A 22,017-nucleotide genomic window follows, 5' to 3' on the forward strand; every position below is an offset into this window, starting at 1 on the left:
TGATACTTTTCCTTCTTGTGGGAGTTTGTGTGCAAGGCATGTTGAGAATAAAAGGGTCTGTTCTCATGAAAAATTAGTCCATTCGCGGTTGGTTCTTAATTATGTGCCTAGGGATATGGAAAAGATTTAGAAAGTAAGTGAAAATTATGGATATATTCAGAATGGTGTTCTGATCCCAGTTACAGCATGGACTTCATTAGGCAAGTCTTTTATCCTAAAAATAAAAATGTCCAGGGTTCAAATTAATATGCTGGAAAAGTCAGCCTTCATTATTTCATAGGATTATATAAGTTTGGCTCCTAACTTTTGGTTCTGTGAATGGAAAGAACTGCTTACAGAAGGAGGGTTGTGCTCATGAAAGAAGAGTTGCACTTGAAAAAGTCCTTCCAGGAGTGCAAATCGTCTGTGAAGAGAGCGAAAAGTTAGGATCAAAGACATCAGGTTGGCTTGAGACTTAGTTGTGCTTAGAGTAGACCCACTGAATTTAGCAGGGCTGAAGTTACTCATTTGCACCACTGATTTCAGTAGATCTGGATCCAATTATTGGCGTATACAGCAATAGAAATGTAAAGTTTTACTTTGATCTGGAAGTGGTTTGAAATTTAATAAGCAGATAGTGGAAAATAAACATTTTAAGATGTTAGTGCATCTGTTGAATGTTTTGAAGTGGACAAACTTCAGATTTCACTAGGTTGATCCGTTCATCTATAATTATTGGCATTTTGTTCTCCCTGATTACAAAGAACCGATGCACATATCATAAATTTTGCGCATGAACAGGAAGCTACCATTGAGAAAGGAGCTTTTAAAAGTACAGAAGGTCTCTCAGGGCACTAGCTGAATTGCTCTTGAATTATGTATACAAAGAAATGCAGTAATAGGTATCAAAACCCAGTGCTGTTTATACTTGCACTCGGCCTTCGTGCCAATCAGGAGAGTCAGATTTTCTTGTTTCTGATTTTATCCTCTCCCCCAAGGATCAACATTTTACATATCCCTGTTGAGACTAATGTTGGCCCGTGTCAGAAACAGACTGCTGGACTTAGAGGAAACTTCCATCTGATCCAGCGGGGGCAGTTCATATGTTCGGGATTCAGCGTATAATCATTGGCTGCAAAAACCACATTTCATATTGTTTCTGGAAACAGTTTCCTGAACCAGAGTTGTACATGATAAGGACATTCAGCTTCTACGTGGGTATGAGTGTTAAAGCAAAGGCGGAGAACTTTTTTTCAGCCCAAGGGGCTTGTGAGCAACCATCCAGGAAACCAGAGGCAAAACCGACTCAACATTTGTACAGTAGGTTGAGTAGGAGAAAACAAGAGCTTTCTATACACATGGTCCCCACCCCTTTTCACATTTCTCCATTCAGGCAAGCAAGAGTCATCATCACTGCTCAATGACTCATTCTAGCCAGGCAAAAGCACTCAAGGGTGTTGGGTAGTGTTGGTTAGGAGCATGTCCTGGGGAAGTCTTAAGGGCCAAATAAAGGCCTAGAGGTCTGCATTTGGCTCCTGGCCAGGGGTTCCCCAACCCAGTGTTAAGGGGTAAGGTAAGCATTAATTTTAGTGTGGATATTTGATCTGTATGTGGAAGAGAATATGCATATGGCTTGGATCTCGGAACAGATTGTTTGGAACAGGACAGGTTTATATGCTTCATTGTACCTGGACAATTATTAGTTTTATAGAAGTATTTCTGAAGACTGTGTTCGAAGCCAGTGCACCCATTTTCATCTGTAGCAAATATTCATTTACTGTGTTTATATGACTGTGTATCAACATATGTTTTCTGGATAGCTTATAAATGACAATAAAAAGCAATACAGTATTAAGATACAATGCAACAATAAAACAATACAGTGGTACCTCGGGTTACATACGCTTCAGGTTGCATACGCTTCAGATTACAGACTCCGCTAACCCAGAAATAGTGCTTCAGGTTAAGAACTTTGCTTCAGGATGAGAACAGAAATCGTGCTCCGGTGGCACGGCAGCAGCAGGCGGCCCCATTAGCTAAAGTGGTCTTCAGGTTAAGAATGGACCTCCAGAACGAATTAAGTACTTAACCCGAGGTACCACTGTAGAAAAATAGAGCTGGAGAAAATCTCTTCCTTTGTGGCAGCATATTCCATGTTTTTACTGTGTGGTTTGTTCGTTTTTACAAATATATATCTTTCCCATTGTAACATGATTTCTTGCTGTCAGTAACCAAACTTGTTTATATTTTTGTCTTTCTCCATCAGTCGATGTGCTTAGGCTTTTGTGCAATCTTTGCCGTTCCCCCTATTCAGTCTTGCCCTCTGTTATTTCACTAGGACTTTGTGGCCTCCCTTAATCATTTGGGTAGAAAGATGAAGGTTTAAGGTAGATCACTATGTAGGGTGATCTGTGTTATTTTATCATGGCCTTTCATTTTCCCTTTCTTTAAGTACTTTTAAAAGGCATAATGTCTTTCAAGGCCATAATGCCAGTAACACCCAATGGCTTCTTCAACAGGGTAGCAAAACAAGAACCGTCTTTGTGAAATATAGAGGATATCAGTCAACAAATATGCTTATGTAATGGGCATTTTGGCGGCTGATAGAAGAGCAAAAGCCACACAGGTATAAGGCAAGTATTATGTGTACTCAGCAGCGCTTAAAATGCCCTTAGCAAGTTCATTCTTATTGCTCAAACATGCATAAACCAGAAGGGATAAGGGAAGAGAGGACACTGTGGAAGGTAGGAGATGAAGACCGATAAAACAGCTGGGGGTTGGAATAAAATTCTTGCTCTCCAGCCTCTTTCCTGAAACACTGAAGCTCCAAATTTACACAAATAATGCGTAAAAATGAATATGATAATTATTTTGGCGTGTGCTTACTTGAATTTGGGGCAATATGGAGAAGCTAGGTAATCAAGATAGAATGGAGCACAGAACTGTCGTTTAGCAGTATAAAAAATGGAGAGAAAAATTGACTTCTTGCAAAAAAAATACTTGGAAATACTAATTGAAGAGATTGGTTGGGTATTTAAGGAAGGCACGCTATAAATGTTAACATTGTTTGTTTGTTTGTTTGTTTGTTTGTTTGTTTGTTATATAAAACATTCTGAACTTCTTGCTAGGAAGCAAGCATAAATCTCTCACAATCTGACTCGAGCAGCTTTAGTGGAGCACAGTAAATGATTTCCCTTGACTTAGACCCTCTGACACCAACTTCTTGTGTTTCAGAACTCTGAAAGTTAACTGAAGGCAAGATGGATGCTACAGTGATATTACCTATTCTGAAGAAAAAGTTAGCCTTCCTTTCAGGTACAGTTTCCTTGTTTTTTTATTCAGACTATTCTGTTTCATTGAGATGTGTTGTTGCTTGATTCCTTCCCCATCCTTCCTGATAATGTGCCACAAATATATTGTACACCTCATCCATGCTGAAGCTCAGGCTGTTAGTTATTGTGGATACTTGGAAAGTAAGTTTCTTTCTCCATCTTGGATGATTAATCGTCTGTATACAAGTTTTGCTTTGTTATTTTTCACCTTATGTATAATACTGATAAGTAATGTGAGATCAAGGATCTGCTTACACCTGGCTGGTAATTAATTCTAAAAACACAGGAGGTTCTTGACATCTTTTTCTCCAGACGCTGACCAGAATGAGATTCTCCCTCAGGCTAAATTACTTGGATGTCTTCTCTTATGATGTGCTTGACTTTTTAACTGTTTAACCTTTGAAATTATGCACTGAGAAGAGAGCTGACTTGGTAATTTGAAAAGCTGTGAATTTCTGGTTAGTACTTGATAAATTTTGTACTACTGAAATTAATGTTGGACCCTGGAGTGCTGGCTAGCTGCCTAACTATCTCGCTGGCTCCGTTGTAGAGAAGAATTGTTCCTGTAAAGCAGGTTTTTATTTGATAATTGAGACTTCGTTCATTCCTAATCATTCCTTTTGAGCACGCACAGAAAGCTTTCCTTTCTCCCTTAGAACAATATATATATATATATTATTAAACATTTTATGAAATATGATCTAGGTTAAGCATTTGTTACATTGTAGTCCTAGAAAAAAAATCCTCAAGGTTTGCATTATATCTGATTACTGGTTCATTGCTAAATCAGCACAACATGAAACTCTGTCTAAGGGAATAACTCAACTACCATTTATACTTTTGTAGTCTTTAAGGCTATGGAAATGTGTAACTGGTCCCTAAGTGCTCATTAATAGTTGTAAAACTTACTGCATATTTAGAATTACTGCATATACTAAGAACTTTCTCTTGCCTTCAAATGTCTTAGCAGATAGTTATGTAGTTGATTATTCACCATATAGGCTTAAGGATATGTTGCTGAAGTAAGAAGTTGACTGCATTAAATTCACATATATATATTTGGGGTTTTTTTGTTTGTGTGTGTGTGTGTGTGTGTGTGTGCGCGCGCGCGCATGCTTAATGGGGCCCAAGCATTGCCAGCCTCTATGAGCCGCAGGCACATTTTGAAATGTGTGGGTGCCAGTCGCAACATGGCTGCTGTAATGGGTGTAATATAACAGCTTGGCTGCTGTAAGGGGCATGAATGAATGAATGAATTCCTTGCACTCTCACAGCACACACCACAGACACACATGCACCTCTCTCACAGACCACAAATACGCAGGCCACACAGTCATACTCTTAGCTCAGTTGGTAGAGCATGAGACCCTTAATCACGTGGTGGCGAGTTTGAGCCTTGGGCAAAAGATTCCTGCGTTGCGTGGAGCCTTCATGACCTCTTGCAGCTATGCTTGTTTCTGCCCAAGTGCATTTCTCTCACTCACAGAGCATGTGCCCCACAATTTGGAAAAGTCCCTTCACAGGCAAAAGAAGTGCCTGCCATTTCTAAACAAAAATTCACAATGCTTACCAACCTAGTGCCAGATGGCACCATGATGCCCAAGTCTCCAAGGAAGGCCTTCCTGGGCACCTATGGGTGAATGGTTGGCAATCCCTGCCTTAAGAATTGTCAAGGTGTCAGGTTTGGGCAGTGGCATTGGTCTTTCCTGCTGCCCAGCCTCTTCCGTCTGCTTAGAATATTCTCTGCCCACCCCACTGAAAAAGAAGGGGCTTGAGAAGAAGTGATGGCTCACCTAGTCTACTCCTAATTACTTTAAAACCGTTAAGGGATTAAACACTTGGTTCGCACCAGCCCCAGCTTTAAAAATAAACCATTCCAGCCTCATAAGTAAATGCTTAAAATTTGAACTGCACCTCAAAGCAGGAAAATTCCATTGCCAACAACAGGGTTTATGTCGAAGAAATATGTACAGAATTGGACAAGTGGAGTTTTTGGGGGGGGCAGGGCAGAGGAGGGCATTACCAAAATACTGCTTTGATTTCTGATGAAGTGAAATTTCTTTTAGACTCAATTTTGGAATCCACATAGCAAACAAACAGAAGCTGACATGTTATAATTGAGTTATAACTCATTAATAAACGTTACAGAAAATGAGGAGCAACAATAGAGTAAAGGAAAGAATTTACCAGCAGGGCATCTCTTTCCTGGCAGAGAATTTTTACAGTAACTTTTCCTGGCAGCCATTAAATGGATGTTGGGCAATCATTTTAATTGCAACTGTGAAATATTTCACCTGTTGCAAACGCTTCACTCGACATAAGCTTTTTACTGATGTCTTCAAAAGGCTATTTTCTAATGCATATATTATTAATGTTTTGCTGGGTTGCGTTCATTGGTGGGTGTGCACTGGCAGAAAGTGCTTCGGACCATACAAGATTGGGTACCAGATCTCCACTGATCCCCTTTACTGACTGCAGCCCTCTGTGGCATGTCCCATTAAGTTCCAGGTGATCTATCAACCCTCAGGAACTGGTGGGGGGAAGGGGATCAGAGGGCAAAGGCCACCAGTGGATACAACCCATTAGTTATTATTTGGATCTAGGGATGCTTCCAGATGGGTACTGGGTCTCCTTGTGAATGCACTTTACAGTGGTACCTCTAGTTACGAACTTAATTCGTTCCGGAGGTCCGTTCTTAACCTGAAACTGTTCTTAACCAGAGGCGTGCCTTTGCTCTTGCTGCTGCTGCGCTGCCAGCACACAATTTCCATTCTCATCCTGGGGCAAAGTTCTCAACTCGAGGTAACTCTTCCATGTTAGCGGAGTTTGTATCCTGAAGCGTTTGTAACTCGAGGTACCACTGTACATTGGTACCTCGGGTTACAGACGCTTCAGGTTACAGACTCCGCTAACCCACAAATAGTACCTTGGGTTAAGAACTTTGCTTCAGGATGAGAACAGAAATCGTGCGGCGGCAGCGGGAGGCTCCATTAGCTAAAGTGGTACCTCAGGTTAAGAATGGACCTCCAGAACGAATTAAGTTCTTAACCCAAGGTACCACTGTATTTTGACTGCATCCACACAATGTTGTTTGCCTTAAAAATGCCAACGTTCATTCCCACGTCCCCAATCTAATCCAGATCTCCCATTTCTAAGAACAAACATGCTCTTGTTGGGGTGTTTCTCCTCCCCCAGCTCTGCCAGCTAAACTTCCCACCCACTGCGAATGGAGTGACAGGAGCATCACTCCATTGGTGCTGCAGCAGAACATCCAAAATGAGATCTTCCAAGGGCAGGCAGTATGAGGGACTGAGGCAATTTAGGACTCATTGAATCTCAATTCTCAAGCCAGTTTCACTGCTATCATGTGATGGATTCGGGCTCAATCATTGACCGTCTACAAGCTGACAGAGTGGTTTTCCTTTCTTCTTAGAACCATGTTTGATTTTGCTATAAGCATGCTTAAAAAAAACCACACACACAACTTTTTCCAAGCTGGATGGATGTCCTTCTAAAATAGTGTTTTTTCCCCCTATTGTTAAACTCTTGTATGAACCTTTTTTTACTTCATGTACCTCCCAGAAGCAAAACCACGTGAAGGCCGGGGGGGGGGGTGTCCCATTGTCCAAAAAGTGCATATTAAATAGGAAAACATGATTGCAAATGGTACAACAAGAGGAAGGAAAGTAACTTCTCCTTAAGAGGGCTCAGCTGCTTCAAGTTAAAGTATGAATGTGATCTTTGTATTCTCCTGAACAATGCTGAGTCATTTCCTCTTCCTTCACCTGCTTCCTTTTGTGTCCATTTATTCTTGGCTGAGTTCCTATTCTGTGGGAGAAGTACTATAATGGCAAACTGTTTGCAGTTTCTGATGCGAAGGCTTGGAAGCTTAAGTCTGGAGAAATCTCAATCACTAGCCTACTTTGTTGATTATTGATCCAGGAAGAGGGGACTGATAGTGTGAGGGAGACTTCTGCATCTCTATACTAGGTGTAGCGAAAGATAATACAGTTGTACCTTGTAAGTTGAGCAGAATCTGTTCTGGAAGTCCGTTCGACTTCCAAAATGTTCAGAAACCAAAGCGCGGCTTCTGATTGGCTGCAGGAAACTCCTGCAGCCAATCAGAAGCCCTATTGGACGTTCAGCTTCCAAAAACAGTTTGCAAACCGGAACAGTCAGTTCCGGGTTTGTGACGTTCAGGAACTAAGTGTTTGACTTCCAACGTATGACTGTAGTGGTAAGTAAAGGTAAAGGGACCTCTGACCATTAGGTCCAGTTGTGACCGACTCTGGGGTTGCGGTGCTCATCTCGCTTTATTGGCTGAGGGAGCCGGCGTACAGCTTCCGGGTCATGTGGCCAGCATGACTAAGCTGCTTCTGGCGAACCGGAGCAGCGCACAGAAACGCGGTTTACCTTCCCGTCACACCGGTACCTATTTGTCTACTTGCACTTTGACATGCTTTCGAACTGCTAGGTTGGCAGGAGCAGGGACCAAGCAACGGGAGCTCACCCCATCGCGGGGATTCGAACCGCCGACCTTCTGATCGGCAAGTCCTAGGCTCTGTGGTTTAACCCACAGCGCCAACCACGTCCCTGGCTGTAGTGGTAGGGACATGAAAAATAAAATCAAGTTTGGTGTTTACCAGTATTACTATTCATATGTGGAAGGTGGAGCCCATCTACATGTTTTGAAAAAGCATGTGCTAGGAGCAGTGGAGATTGGTCCATTAGGGCAAAAGAGGCTCAGCCCTACCCAAGTGCCCAGTAATTTATTTATCCTTCCACAATCCATTTCAAGATCCCGGATATTTTCCCTTAAATCTTGTGTTTCGTAGCCAATCCGCGTTCTCACCATGCAGCTAATCTCAGTCCAAAAAGATTGCTATGATTAGACGATTCCACCTACCTGTCTTACTATCATGTCTACCAGCTCTTTGTTCTGGCTGGGCAGTTTTACGATTACCACAGCACTGTGTTGAACTCATCCCAATGAATTTCTTTCTTCAAACGCCATAGAAATGTTTCCAGTTATGCCAAAATCAGTTGCTGCAAAGGATATAGAATGATTTTTGTTCTATATACTAGCCATTACAGATTGCTTAATGAGCCATTGAGTTCACCTACCGATGGAAGTCAGAAATGTGAGGAAATAAAGTGGTGGCAAAAATAGAATTCCTTTTCTTCTACTTCCTTATAGAACTTGAAAATGTATCCTGTGCCTTGCTAAAAAATCTACTTATACACAAAGCTGCTTTAACATAGTTTCTGGTGAAGGTTAGAAATGGAGATTATTAAATCGTCAGATTGAATAAGCTGTACTTAAATACATCTCAGAGAGACACTGGTCCTCTGCAGCCTCGGTATTGATCCATATATGGCAAGCTGTAGCCTCTTTCTCTTGCCAATTTATGATGTATCTAGTCATGGAATATACTTTGTTCTCAGCTACAAAAGGCTTGGAAACTGTCCCCCTCCTTAATTTAAAGTTTAAAATTAGTAATGGATGAACTTGTTTTAGAGAATATATATATTATTTACTGAATAATTTACTGAATTTTTATACTGCCCTGTACCTGGAGGTCTCTGGGTGGTTCACAGAATAAAATCAAAATATAAAACCACAGAATACACAATCAAAACAAAAACAACCTAATAGCCCCCCCCCCAAAAAAAACTCCCCACAAATTAAAAGGGCATAGGATATATGCATTACATCTTTAAGCAGAGCAAAGCACACCCAATGGGGGATTTTTACCATTGGGGAACTTTGTGTAGCCCCAGAGAAGCTTTATAGCCTTGGGAGAGAGGGAGCTGTGGAATCTTGAGCATATCTCACCAAGCGCTAGGAAACTTCTCCAAAAAAAATTCCCTGTAATTTTTGCAAAGGCTTCCCCCCCCCCCCTTTAATCTTTTAGGTCTATGGTAAGTCCCAAAAAACTTTCCACCTAGAAACCACAGTGTTTTAAAATGCAAATTACAGTTTCCAGACGTTTAGGAGGTTTTTCTGTTGCTGAGTGGTTGGTCATCGTCTTCTGCTAACCAAATAGCTATTTTGGGTTTACACATTTAACAAAGCTTTGCCCTTCTTATTTATTATCTATACTTTCTTTTTAAGTTACAAACCAGCGTACAGTTAAAAGCATCAAGTATGTAATGTGATCTCAATGTATGTTCTTTTTGAAGCCTATAGGGGAGAATGTGCATTTCATTATGACTGAGTTGTGCACAACATAATGTCCTAAATAGAGTGTCTTGAATTTTGATGGCGAATCTTTTGGCAATTTAGGTTATGTGCTTCAGTACACTTGTGAAGAATTAAACAGAAGTTAAGCCTGATTTGGAAACGTGATTAAGTTCGCATATAGTTTCTATTTTAGCCCAGTATCTCTTTCACTTGCATGTACTTTTGCTATAATGCATCCATAGAAAAAGGACACGTATCATATTTCATTACAATATTTTTCAAAAACTGTTCATTTTTTCTATAAAAAAAAGAAAAACGGTTTTAGTGCCAATTGGTTAATAGTGAATGTTATTTTAGTTCAAACTAACAATTATTTTATTTATTTTACAGGTGGGAAGGATCGAAGAAGTGGCCTCATTCTGACAATTCCATTATGCCTTGAACAAACAAATATGGATGAGCTGAGTGTTACTTTAGACTACCTGCTAAGCATACCAAGGTGGGCATGCCCTTTAAAGCACCAAATAGTATCATTTTGCTTCTAAACTAAATGGTTTTTTTGATAGATACCACCATATTTTCTTGAGGGGGTGTATCTCATTATGTGATATATGACTTAAATAAAAACTGTTTGCAAAGCTCTTGGAAAGAGCAATGAGTGCCTCGCTAAAGCTTAAGCAAGTAAATAGATGGTGATATATGTCGTGATAACTGAACTATGCCTTTTATGTTTTGAATGTGTGTCTTTTTTGCAGTGAAAAGTGTAAAGCTAGAGGATTTACCGTTATAGTGGATGGTAGAAAATCTCAGTGGAATGTTGTCAAGACTGTTGTGTTAATGCTACAGGTAAGATGCCTTCATGAATCTGTAGTGAAGAATTGAGTTCTGTCTGTATTATAAGACATTGTTGTGCTTACTTTCTGGGAAAGTAGACCTTGTGTGATTTTACATGTTAAAAATGTAGAGTCTGATTTTTAAAACATATCAGCAAATCATGGTACTTTGATACTTTTGAAGCTGAAGTGAGTCTTGAGCTCTTTGCATGTAAAGGGAAGAGTTGATGACCTTTTCATTTGCAGTTTGCAACAAATCAGTTTCCTATTTTGTCCAAGTGCAGGAAACCATGGTTTGTAGGAACTGTGACAAACCAAATACTGTGACAAAAATACTGCTTTGTGAACAAACCTTGAGAATAAGCTTCCCATCTCTCACACATAAGGAATTCTGTGATCCTGAGGACGTCCACAGCTTGAAGAAAGAAAAAAAACATGGCTTGTTGCTGCCTCTGAACTGAGTTGTAGTTTGGGAAATTTTTTGAAAGCGTTTTGATTCCCTGGACTCAGTTCTTAGCTTCTGTAAGGCTGCTGCAGGTATAAGTTAGTTTTTACACCATCCCTAGAAATCCTAGAATTGCCTCTAACAGTGCAACCCATAAAGGAATAGGATTGGGCTTTGACGTTTATTATCTCAACTCCATGTCATTTCTTTTTTCAATTTCTGGAATAGCATGTGCAATTTCCCTCCGGTATGGCTAGGTTTTAACAGGGACTGAACCTCATTGTGCCAGGTCCCGCCTTTTGGATCACCTGGCCGATAGCAGTCTTGCTGGAATCATCCCTGGTTCTTTTTAATATGGCCTTTGCGCAATATGGTGTGTTGTTTTTTTGTTTTACAAACCAGTTCTTATTGACATGTTATTGGTGCTTTTATTGTTGTTTTCATAGTATTATGTTTTTATGCTGTGTACCACTTTTGTTATATTTTCTATGGAAGTACATACATAAAATTGGGAAGAGGGAGCAGCAGGTGAGACTGCATTGGAGATATGACATAAGAGTTGCTCATTATTATTTATTCTACTTGAATGAACTGTCCTCTACTTGAATGTTGCTATTTCTAAATAGACCATCGTTAGAAAGCACTTGGCTTTATGAAAATCTTTAACAGATGTTGCCTTAATGAGATTTGACATTTTGACCCCAAACCATTTTTTCTCAAGTGGCAAGACATACTGCTTTCTTCCTTTTTAGTTCTGTATGAATGCACTTTTACAGGATGTGTGCTGTCAAGGTCATTGAATAATAAGCACTTTGTTCCCGCCGTCTGTCTGTTTAATAAGTTGTGTGTGTTTCCTCATAGAGAGGCAAAATTATGAAGGAACTTGACAGGCAGAGGAAACAACTGTGAATCACAAGGAATTTTTAACAGTTTTCATTTGTGAAGAAATGCTATCCTGTTACTTACTGTATTTTTCGCCCTATAAGACGCACTTTTCCCCCTCCAAAAATGAAGGGGAAATGTGGGTGCGTCTTATGGGGCGAATGCAGGCTTTCGCTGAAGCCTGGAGAGCGAGAGCGGTAGGTGCGCACAGACCCCTCTCCCTCTTCAGGCTTCGCGGACCTCTCCTCAAGCAGCGGGAACGCTCCCGCTGCTTGGGGAGAGTTGCCGGCATCCCGAAGCCTGCGCGCGCTGATCTCAGCGCGTCCAGGCTTCGCGGACCTCTTCTCAAGCAGCGGGAGCCACCGCTGGGCTCCCACGGCTTGCAGAGAGCTGCCTGTTTGGGGGCTGGGGTCGGGGGAAGCTCGGGCTGCCCCAGCCCCGTGCCTGGGGGGGAAATAATTTTTTTCCCTTTATTTCCCCCCAAAAAAACTAGGTGCGTCTTATGGGATGGTGCGTCCTATAGGGCAAAAAATACGGTAAATGGGTGGAATATAGAATCCAAACTGCATAAAGAAGACTGCCCTTACCATATACAGTCGTACCTTGGATCCCAAATGCCTTCGTACTCGGGATGTTTTGCTCCTGAATGCCGCAAACCCGGAAGTGACTGTTCCGGTTTGCAAAAGTTTTTTGGGAACCCAAACGTCTGATGGGGCTTCCACAGCTTCCGATTGGCTGCAGGAGCTTCAGCCAATCAGAAGCCGCGCTTTGGTTTCCCAATGTTTTGGAAGTCAAACGGACTTAAGGAACGGATTCCGTTCAACTTCCAAGGTACGACTGTAATCTGTCATATAGAACAAATCATCTTATAGTTGATACTTAAATGAAATTCATTAAGTTTGAAGGCCTTGGCCTCTTTCAAAAGAGACATTTATCAGACTCTGATATTGAGCGGACTTAGGCTTCACTTACCTGGGAATAAGTCCAGCTGAGCTCAATGAATCTTGCTTCTGGGACAGACATGTATAGGATTGCATTGTTAGTGTATGTCTTGGGTTGCTTAAAACTTTTCTTTAAGGTACCAACTTATTGCCAGTTACTTTCTTAGATGTGCTGAGTGGTCCATAAAGACCATCTAGCTCATTGATGTTGTCCACAGCTTCTGCTAAGTGCCAGATTTGCTATCACCACTGTTTTTGTTGCTAGAAAGTTTCCTGTACATCTAAATGCTATCTGTGCAGGTCTAGGTTACCACACAGTAACTAATGAGTTGTATTTCATTTAAGGTTTTGTATCTTTCATCTTCTTAGAACGTTGTTCCAGCTGAGGTATCACTTGTCTGTGTAGTAAAACCGGATGAATTCTGGGACAAGAAGGTTACACATTTTTGCTTTTGGAAAGAGAAAGATAGACTTGGCTTTGAGGTATGTGTGTCTGCTTCTTCATTTGTCAGATGTGAACACCAAAGTTGCACATGCAACTGAGTAAAAATTGATCGCTTATAATGCTACTAATCTACAATGCAATTACCAAATGATTCATTTGGCATCACAATAAAACTCGCTACAGTGGGTTTGCAGTACTTTGTAGTATTAGTTAGTAAGTGTAATTTGTCTGATCATTAGTTCAGACTCACCACGAGACCTTCAAAACATTTTCAATGATTATAGAACATTATCACTTGAAAGATAATACTTTACTGCCATGAATTTAACTAACTCCTGTTATTAACCTATATTATAGTTACTCAGAATATTTAAGGTGGATTTTAATTTGTCTGCATTACAGTTTATTGTAACTATTTCTCACTGAACAACTCCTTGTACCAGCACTTTGTCTTTTGATATTAAACAAGTGCAAAACAGATCAAGAACTGAAGCATGTTGACTTCAGACAGATTCAAGTCTTGTTCAAACCAGGGCAGGACTTCTCTGGCAGACTCCAAACCAAAGCAGAGATTGCCAAAGCGATTTGGGGAGATTCAAATGTGCAGACATTGTGCCTGCTAAAAGCAAAAATTTTATTTCCAGTCTTCTCTAAAAGGAAAATGCCAGGGTGGGGAAAAGATGAGGGAAAGTTCCTTTTTGACTGACAGGTCTCACATTTAATCAGAGGGAATGGGTTGTGTGTGTGTTGCTGTGTTGTTGTTTTTTACTAGAGCTGTCCAATCACAGTGCTTTGGGGAAGGGATGCTGAAATAATATATTCCTTGTTCTTGTATGTTCTGTTCTCTTTGCTAGTTTTGTTAGTGGTGCTTGCTTGGCAAATGCTGGACATTCAAGTCCTTCTGCCTCTATGCCACATACCTGCACATCTACTCTTGCCAAATCAGCTTTGAACTTTTGTTTCCTTGAGTTTCAGTGGCATTTGGGTACCATTCAAGCCTGAAGCTTATTTTTTTCATTGATCATACCCCTTAGCCCCGGCACTTAGCCTTCTGAAATTTTGCAAGCTACTTTCCTAGGGGCCCCTAGGATGCAATTTTCATAATAAAATTGGTTCCCACAAAAAAACACAGGGAGTAGAGCCCCTTTTTGTTCTCTCTTCACACTTACCCCACCCCTAAAAAATCAGTTTTGAAGATGCTAAGCACAAAACCTCATGGAACTGTTGGTGCATAACTTCATGGGCTTCTTACTTGGAGAACCTTTCTTATGTACGTTCCCTTCATACAAACAGAACAACAGGAGAGATTCAGTAAATCCTTTATAATTAACCCAGTAGGTTGCAAAGCCCTAAAGGCTATCTCTGCAGAAAAACTGGTGCAACTACCCTTTCGACATGTGACATGATTGATGCTCTTAGAAGATACTAAGAAGCTTCTGTCAGAAAAAAGATGTCGGGCTTGCTTTTTAAAGGTGCCTAGTCAAAAAACCCCGGGACCTGTATCTCTTTAAATTGGCAGGGCTTTTGCACTCGCAAGGGGCTACTATGCCTGTGAATTTCACCTAATTTCATGAAAAATAATAAGAAATACAAACATTATAATGAGGAGGGAAGTTATAGCATTTTTAAAAAATCAAGCTTCCACGTAATAGTGAATGGGGGAAGCACAAAGCTTAATTTATCTGAATCTGGATTCAGACTCAAACCTAATTAGGTTGTTTTCTGAAATGCTGAATTGGGTCTGACAACATCTGGAATGCACTGTGTTGGCTACCCTTGTCAAAGTGAAATACATACTTTGAAGTTGTTTTGTGGAGGTGTATCTAATGTCATCTGGGCCCCTTGGTTTACTTGTAATAATTATAAAAATGGCAACCTTCTGTAGTTTGAAATTTACTTCTGATAAATGTTTTCCCCTATGACTGATCTGTCTCCTACTATGTCTTGGCACTGACAATTTTCCAGACATAATTAACAGAATGCTTGAAGTAAGAATCTGGTGTACTAATGAGCCTGGGATAATATCCAGATTCTAGCACTTTTAAGAAATGTGGGCAGTTTTTATTATTTGACTTGAAGGTCTAATTCAATATCAGTCACTTAATCATAAAAATGTATTCAATTAAATTTATAATGGAGAGGCTTTTAATTGAGAATTTTCAGTGGCCATGTGGATAATTTCTGCTGCTGTAGCTGAACCTCAATTATGAAGATAAAACCTTGTAAGTTTAAATGATACAAAATTACTGCACTGAAATTTACATGTGTTGGTTTCCGTAATTGAGTTCCACTATAGTCTGTTGAAAATGCAACAGGAAACTAGGGAACTAATTGGTGTGGTCTTTGTCTTCATAAGAATGTTACAAATGGATGTGATATGTTCACAATAAGGGATTTTCATGGCTTGAGTATGAACTTGTGACTGCAGTATAAATAGAAAGAAAAATGCTTTCACTGGACCTACTTTTGTGATGTTTGTGTAGATAAGCTTGCTGAGGTAATGCATTTCATATTATTTAGTACAAAAGTGTATCCAATTGTTTTCTAGTGTAAGAAATGTCTATTCAGAATTAAGTCCCACGGGTATTGTCTTCAACAACATCCATGGCTTATCCGATGATGGCGCAGTCATTAACAAAATTGACAATTGCAATGATTTTATGAAATTTCCATTTCTTTCAAGGATAAAGAGCTTGCTTGCTATTTCAGCAGAATTTCATTAACATGAGCGGAATTGCAGCTGTCTGTTGATATGAAGCTCTTGGTAGAAAGAAGGAAAACCACTGGGGAATTGAATAGAGCAGGGTTAAGCCCTATCACCACCGTTCTTGCTAGCCATGAATAGCACCATAGGGGTGGCCATAAGAAGCCAAAAGGGAAATAAGAGCCGTCAGGCATAAATTATTGATGCTGTTTGTCTATACCACCATCTGTCCAGTTATATCTTGATTCTCAAAGAAGCTTCATCTTTTCACTATAAATTGATATTGCACCCAAATCTGTTGCCAAATAAGCCATTTGCACTCAGGTGTTTTTTCTTTTCCTTTTCACGATTCTCCCCACCCCAAAAATTAATGTAAGAAATGGAAACTGTAATATTGTATATAGCCTTCCTGTTGTTGACACTAAAGCATCTTCACATCTTGTGAAAGGAATGTATAAATTCGCATAAGGAGAAGGAAAAAGCATTTGGCGTGAATGGCTTCCCTTTGGAAAAGATAAGCTCTGGTATAATAGCAGTGGTTAATGTAATTTCTGAGGGGAGAGTAGCTTGAGATGCAGATGCAAAAGATAGATCAAACTAAAAGCTTTTAATGCCTAGGGCATTGTTAACTGAACAGTTTGGAAATTATTTTTAAAAAGCAGCATGGTGTCCAAATCAATTTTTTTACCATGAATATGTTTAAGGATATCTACATTAATTAGGGGGGAAGCATACTTTCTGATATGGGACGCGGGTGGTGCTGTGGGTTAAACCACAGAGCCTAGGACTTGCCGATCAGAAGGTCGGTGGTTCAAATCCCCGTGACGGGGTGAGCTCCCATTGCTTGGTCCCTGCTCCTGCCAACCTAGCATTTCGAAAGCAAGTCAAAGTGCAAGTAGATAAATAGGTACCGCTCCGGCGGAAAGGTAAAAGGCATTTCTGTGTGCTGCTCTGGTTCGCCAGAAGCAGCTTAGTCATGCTGGCCACATGACCCGGAAGCTGTACGCCCGCTCCCTCGGCCTATTAGAGCGAGATGAGCGCACAACCCCAGAGTCGGTCACGACTGGACCTAATGGTCAGGGGACCCTTTACCTTTTATACTTTATGATACAGTCACACCTTGGTTGTTGAACGCCTGTACACATACGTTTTGGCTCCCAAATGCCGCAAACCCAGATGTAAGTGTTCCGGTTTGCGAACATTCTTTTGAAGCCGAACATCCAACTCCGCGGCTTCTGATTGAGTGCAAGAATTGGAAGCCGTGCCTTGGTTTTCAAACTTTTTCGGAAGTCCAACAGACTTCTGGAATGGATTCTGTTCGAGAACCAAGGTATGGCTGTGTATGCAGCCTGGCCGTGAAAAAGGTGAGACCATTTGAAATATGAAACATTTTGCTGATGCAGGTTACTTGTAATTGTATTTCACAAGAAGGGTTCCACCTTGTTATGAAGAATTGCTTTCTTTGATCGGGCCAGTTGGTACATACTAGTGCTGGGTCGCGTAATAGATTTTATTTTAAGGAGGCTGCTGAAGAGACCATCTTGGCTGTCTCTTAGTGCAGACCCAGGATCATCGAGCCTGAGCTTCCACAGCTGCCGCCCACCATTAAACCGCCATTGGCAGGATTGGCAGCAACAGCAGCAGATACGTTTTGTGCTTATGATAATATTTTCTTCTCTTGTTAATTATGCTGTTTTAAATGTGTGTTTTACATTTGACTTCCTTTAGTAATGTTTTCTTTTGAAATCACACACACACAAATACAAAGAGAGAGAGACACTGGAACCTCTGTTGTCGCAGGTAATCTGTTCTGGAAGACCGTTCGACTTCCAGAAACATTCGACAACTGAGGCGCAATTGCCGGTCGTCTTCCGACTTCTGAGGCGCATTTGAAAATGGAAGCATTCACTTCCAGGTTGTCGGTTGTCTGAATTGTTGGCTTCCGAAGCGTTCGACAACCGAGGTTCCACTGTAGTTAACTTTGCTGCATTGAATGTGCATTCTGTAGCTGACTTCCTTTGTAATGCTTTATTTTGAAACCTTGTAATGTTTTATTTTGAAATTCTTAAGATAATATTTTACTTTCCTGTCAAGTATGTTACTTTGAATGTATACTTTATATTTGACTTTCTTCAGTAATGTTTTATTCTGGATTGTTTTATTTGATGGTTGAATGTATTGTAAACCGCTTTGAGATTTTTTTTCTTAAAAATATAAAGTGCCGTAGAAATGAAATTAGTAGCAATAATTACTATAGTAAGCTGCTATCCTGCTGAATTCATTGAGAGCAAGGAACCAGAGCAATACTAATGCTAGCATCTCTTACAAATGAAGCGGAATCTTTTATATCACAGAAGTATTCAAAGTGCTTTCAACAGGAAAACGCTTCATTAAATTACTTTTTGTAAATAAATAAATAAATAAAATCACATATTGTTTGGAGATGTTTAATTGCTACTTAGTGCACATAACTAGAAATTATGATAATGCAGTGGTGCCCCGCAAGACGAATGCCTCGCAAGACGGAAAACTCGCTAGACGAAAGAGTTTTCCGTTTTGGAGATGCTTCGCAAAACGAATTTCCTATGGGCTTGCTTTGCAAGACGACAATGTCTTGTGAGTTCCTGCTTGTTCCCCCCTTTTTCTAAGCCGCTAAGCTGCTTATCAGCTGATCCGATCAGCAGATAAGCCGCTAAAAGCCGCTAATAGCGCTAATCCGCTAATCCATCGCAAGACGAAAAAACCGCTAGACGAAGAGAATCACAGAACGGATTCTTTTCGTCTTGCAAGGCACCACTGTATAATTTGGGAGCGCAACATATCCACTAGCCATACACATAGCATGTACTCTCTTTATGCAGGGAAAATGCAAATCAGTTGCTACCCTCAAGACTAGCCAGCATTTTCCCAGGTGGTCCTCTCCTCCTTTGAGTCTAACAAAACTGTACTGTTGAAACTTAATGAAGATAAAAACTAGGCTAAGTGCAGATTGCTAATGAAATGTATTTTTAACCATGATCAACAAGTCATTCTGAAATGGCCAGGTGCTCAAATTGGAATATAACAGGGGGCGCCAATATGGTGCCCTCCAGATCTTGCGTATTACCATATTGGCCTGAATATAAGTCGCACCTTTAAAATTCGGGGGGGGGGGAGAAAAAAAGACAATACCCGAATATAAGCTGCTCCCCTAAAATTCTGCAGGCACTCACACCCATTCCGTTTTACCGTATGTCTGTTTCAGCAGTGATACCACAAAAGCCCATTTCTGTAAGGTCGTGAATTTAAGCCACACTTTAACTTTTCATGGTCGGAATTTGGGGGGGGGGAGTGCGGCTTATACTCAGGCCAATAGGGTACAACTTCAGTCATCTTGGACCATTGGCCATGTGAACTAGGGGTGATGGATGTTTGTTTACACAGCATCTGCAGGACATCCCCTTGGCTTTCTCTTGAATACAGTGGTGCCTCGCAAGACGAAATTAATTCGTTCCGCAATTCTCTTCGTCTTGCGGGTTTTTCGTCTTGCGATGCACGGTTTCCCATAGGAATGCATTGAAAATCAATTAATGCGTTCCTAGGGAAACCGCCTTCAGACCAGGTCCGGGGACAGTCTGTCCCCGGACCTCTTCTGAAGGCTGGGGGGGGGACAAGGGCTTTTCTTCCCACCCCCAGCATTTTTAAAAACCCTGGGACAGCGGAGGACTTCTCCGCTGTCCGGGCGATCTTAAAATGCTGGCGGGCGGCATTTTAAAATCGCCCCGGACAGCGGAGGACTTCTCCGCTGTCCGGGGCGATTTAAAAGCCCCTGGGAAGGCAGGCAGGGGGGAGCAAAGACTTTCGCCCCCTGCCCGCCTTCAGAAGGTGTTCCCACCCCCCCGCCCGGCTTCGCAGCAGCGCTACGAAGCCCGGCAGCTGGGGCAGCTGTTCCCGCCCCCCTCCCCCCTTCGGAACAGCGTTCGGAAGTGGGGCGGATGGGGCAGCTGTTCCCGCCCCACCTCCCCCCTTCGGAACATCGTTCCGAAGTGGGGCGGCTGGGGCAGCTGTTCCCGCCCCACCTCCCCCCTTCGGAACATCGTTCCGAAGTGGGGCGGATGGGGCAGATGTTCCCGCCCCCCCTCCCCCCTTCGGAACATCGTTCCGAAGTGGGGCGGCTGGGGCAGCTGTTCCCGCCCCACCTCCCCCCTTCGGAACATCGTTCCGAAGAGGGGCGGCTGGGGCAGCTGTTCCCGCCCCACCCCCACACTTCGGAACATCGTTCCGAAGTGGGGCGGATGGGGCAGCTGTTCCCGCCCCACCTCCCCCCTTCAGAACATCGTTCCGAAGTGGGGCGGCTGGGGCAGCTGTTCCCGCCCCCCTCCCCCCTTCGGAACATCGTTCCGAAGTGGGGCGGATGGGGCAGCTGTTCCCGCCCCACCTCCCCACTTCGGAACAGCGTTCCGAAGTGGGGCGGATGGTGCAGCTGTTCCCGCCCCACCTCCCCCCTTCGGAACATCGTTCCGAAGTGGGGCGGATGGGGCAGCTGTTCCCGCCCCACCTCCCCACTTCGGAACAGCGTTCCGAAGTGGGGCGGATGGGGCAGCTGTTCCCGCCCCACCTCCCCCCTTCGGAACATCGTTCCGAAGTGGGGCGGATGGGGCAGCTGTTCCCGCCCCCCCTCCCCCCTTCGGAACATCGTTCCGAAGTGGGGCGGCTGGGGCAGATGTTCCCGCCCCACCTCCCCCCTTCGGAACATCGTTCCGAAGTGGGGCGGCTGGGGCAGCTGTTCCCGCCCCCCCTCCCCCCTTCGGAACATCGTTCCGAAGTGGGGCGGCTGGGGCAGATGTTCCCGCCCCACCTCCCCACTTCGGAACATCGTTTTAAAATGCTGGGGGTCGGCAGCGAACGCTCCCGACCCCCAGCATTTTAAAACCTCCCCGGGACAGAGACTTCTCTGCTGTCCCTTGGAGATTTTAAAATGCTGGGGGTCGGCAGCGAACGCTTCGCTCCCGCCCGCCAGCATTTTAAGATCGCCCGGGGCAGGTGGGGGGAAGGCAGGCGGGGGGGAGCAAAGACTTTTGCCCCCCGCCGGCCTTCAGAAGAGGTCCTCTTCTGAAGGCCGGCTGTGGGCGAAAGTCTTTGCTCCCGACCGCCAGCATTTCCCTATGGGCTTTCGTCTTGCGATGCAAGCCCATAGGGAAATTCGTCTTGCGAAGCGCCTCCAAAACAGAAAACCCTTTCGTCTTGCGGGTTTTCCGTCTTGCGAGGCATTCGTCTTGCGGGGTACCACTGTACATGGTAGCCCTTTTCCAAGGTTAGATTATATATGTCTGCATAGCTGCTTTCATTATTTTCTTGTTTTATTAAAAAGCCACCACAGGGGAGGGTCTGAGCAGAATTGGGGCCAGGAAGAGGCACTAACCTTTTGCTCCTGTTGTGGTCCCTATTGGAATTGGGACACCCTCCGTTCCGACTGTTTGCCCATGGGATCTTTCCTTCTGTCGTGAATAGCAAGGATGGGAGGGAGACGGTTTGATTCTATTTCAGAGAGTGGTGGGAGTACCGAATTACAGATGGGCACATACACTAGTGGCCGAAATTGTGGGGAAAGTTGCATTTCTAAGGTTTGATGGCTCATAACATCAATCTTTTTTTAGACTAATACCATAAAACAATACCATACAATTATATATCATTAGACCGATAATTTAATGCAGAATACAATGCTATAAACCATATTGAATGATCTTTGTTCTATCAAACGTTATCGGCAAATAACCTATATCGTATCTAACAAGACATGGAGAGTTGACTAGTCACCTAGAAAGTGATGTAATAGCCCTGGCTTGAATCCAATAGAAAATCTGTGGAGCCGATTAAATAAACTTGTCAGTCAGAAGCAACCAAGGAATAAAGCACGTTTGATAGAAGCAATCATACAATCTTAGTTTCACATCAACACCTGGTGAACTTAAAATCCTTGGGTTCACTCCCTGGGATGCTGTTGTAGGACTTTAATTGTGGCAAAAGGTTTCCACGCCACTAACAGAAAGGGTGAGAAGTTATGAAAATACCCCTTATCATGGTTTTCTGTGTATAATTTCTGGTTATTTGGCTATAATTTTTGATAGAATAAAGGTAATTCAGCACAGTTTGTTGCAATATATTCTGCACTAAATTGTTTTTCTAATGATATATATAATTGCGGTATTCTAAAAAAGAATGATGTTATGATCCACCAAACCTCAGAAACACAACTTTTTGTAAAGGTTCCCACAGTTTGGACCACTTAG

General features: G+C 42.4%; 1 protein-coding gene and 1 long non-coding RNA gene across 4 annotated transcripts in view; both read left to right on the plus strand.

The window, feature by feature from the left end:
* LOC308582217 overlaps positions 1–22,017 on the plus strand; it is an 82,909-nt gene that overhangs the window by 34,625 nt on the left and 26,267 nt on the right. The gene's annotated exons all lie outside the window — the stretch shown is intronic.
* SESTD1 (SEC14 and spectrin domain containing 1) overlaps positions 1–22,017 on the plus strand; it is a 56,160-nt gene that overhangs the window by 10,029 nt on the left and 24,114 nt on the right. For all 3 annotated transcript variants that reach the window (XM_081168117.1, XM_081168115.1, XM_081168116.1), the window contains exons 3-6: positions 3,214–3,294; positions 9,886–9,994; positions 10,251–10,341; positions 12,966–13,079. In XM_081168117.1, coding sequence (XP_081024243.1) covers positions 3,240–3,294; positions 9,886–9,994; positions 10,251–10,341; positions 12,966–13,079 — 369 coding nt within the window. In that variant the 5' untranslated portion in view covers positions 3,214–3,239. The remainder of the gene's footprint in view (positions 1–3,213; positions 3,295–9,885; positions 9,995–10,250; positions 10,342–12,965; positions 13,080–22,017) is intronic.

This window comes from Podarcis bocagei, assembly GCF_964188305.1.
Source record: "Podarcis bocagei genome assembly, chromosome: 1".
Lineage (NCBI taxonomy): Eukaryota > Metazoa > Chordata > Lepidosauria > Squamata > Lacertidae > Podarcis > Podarcis bocagei.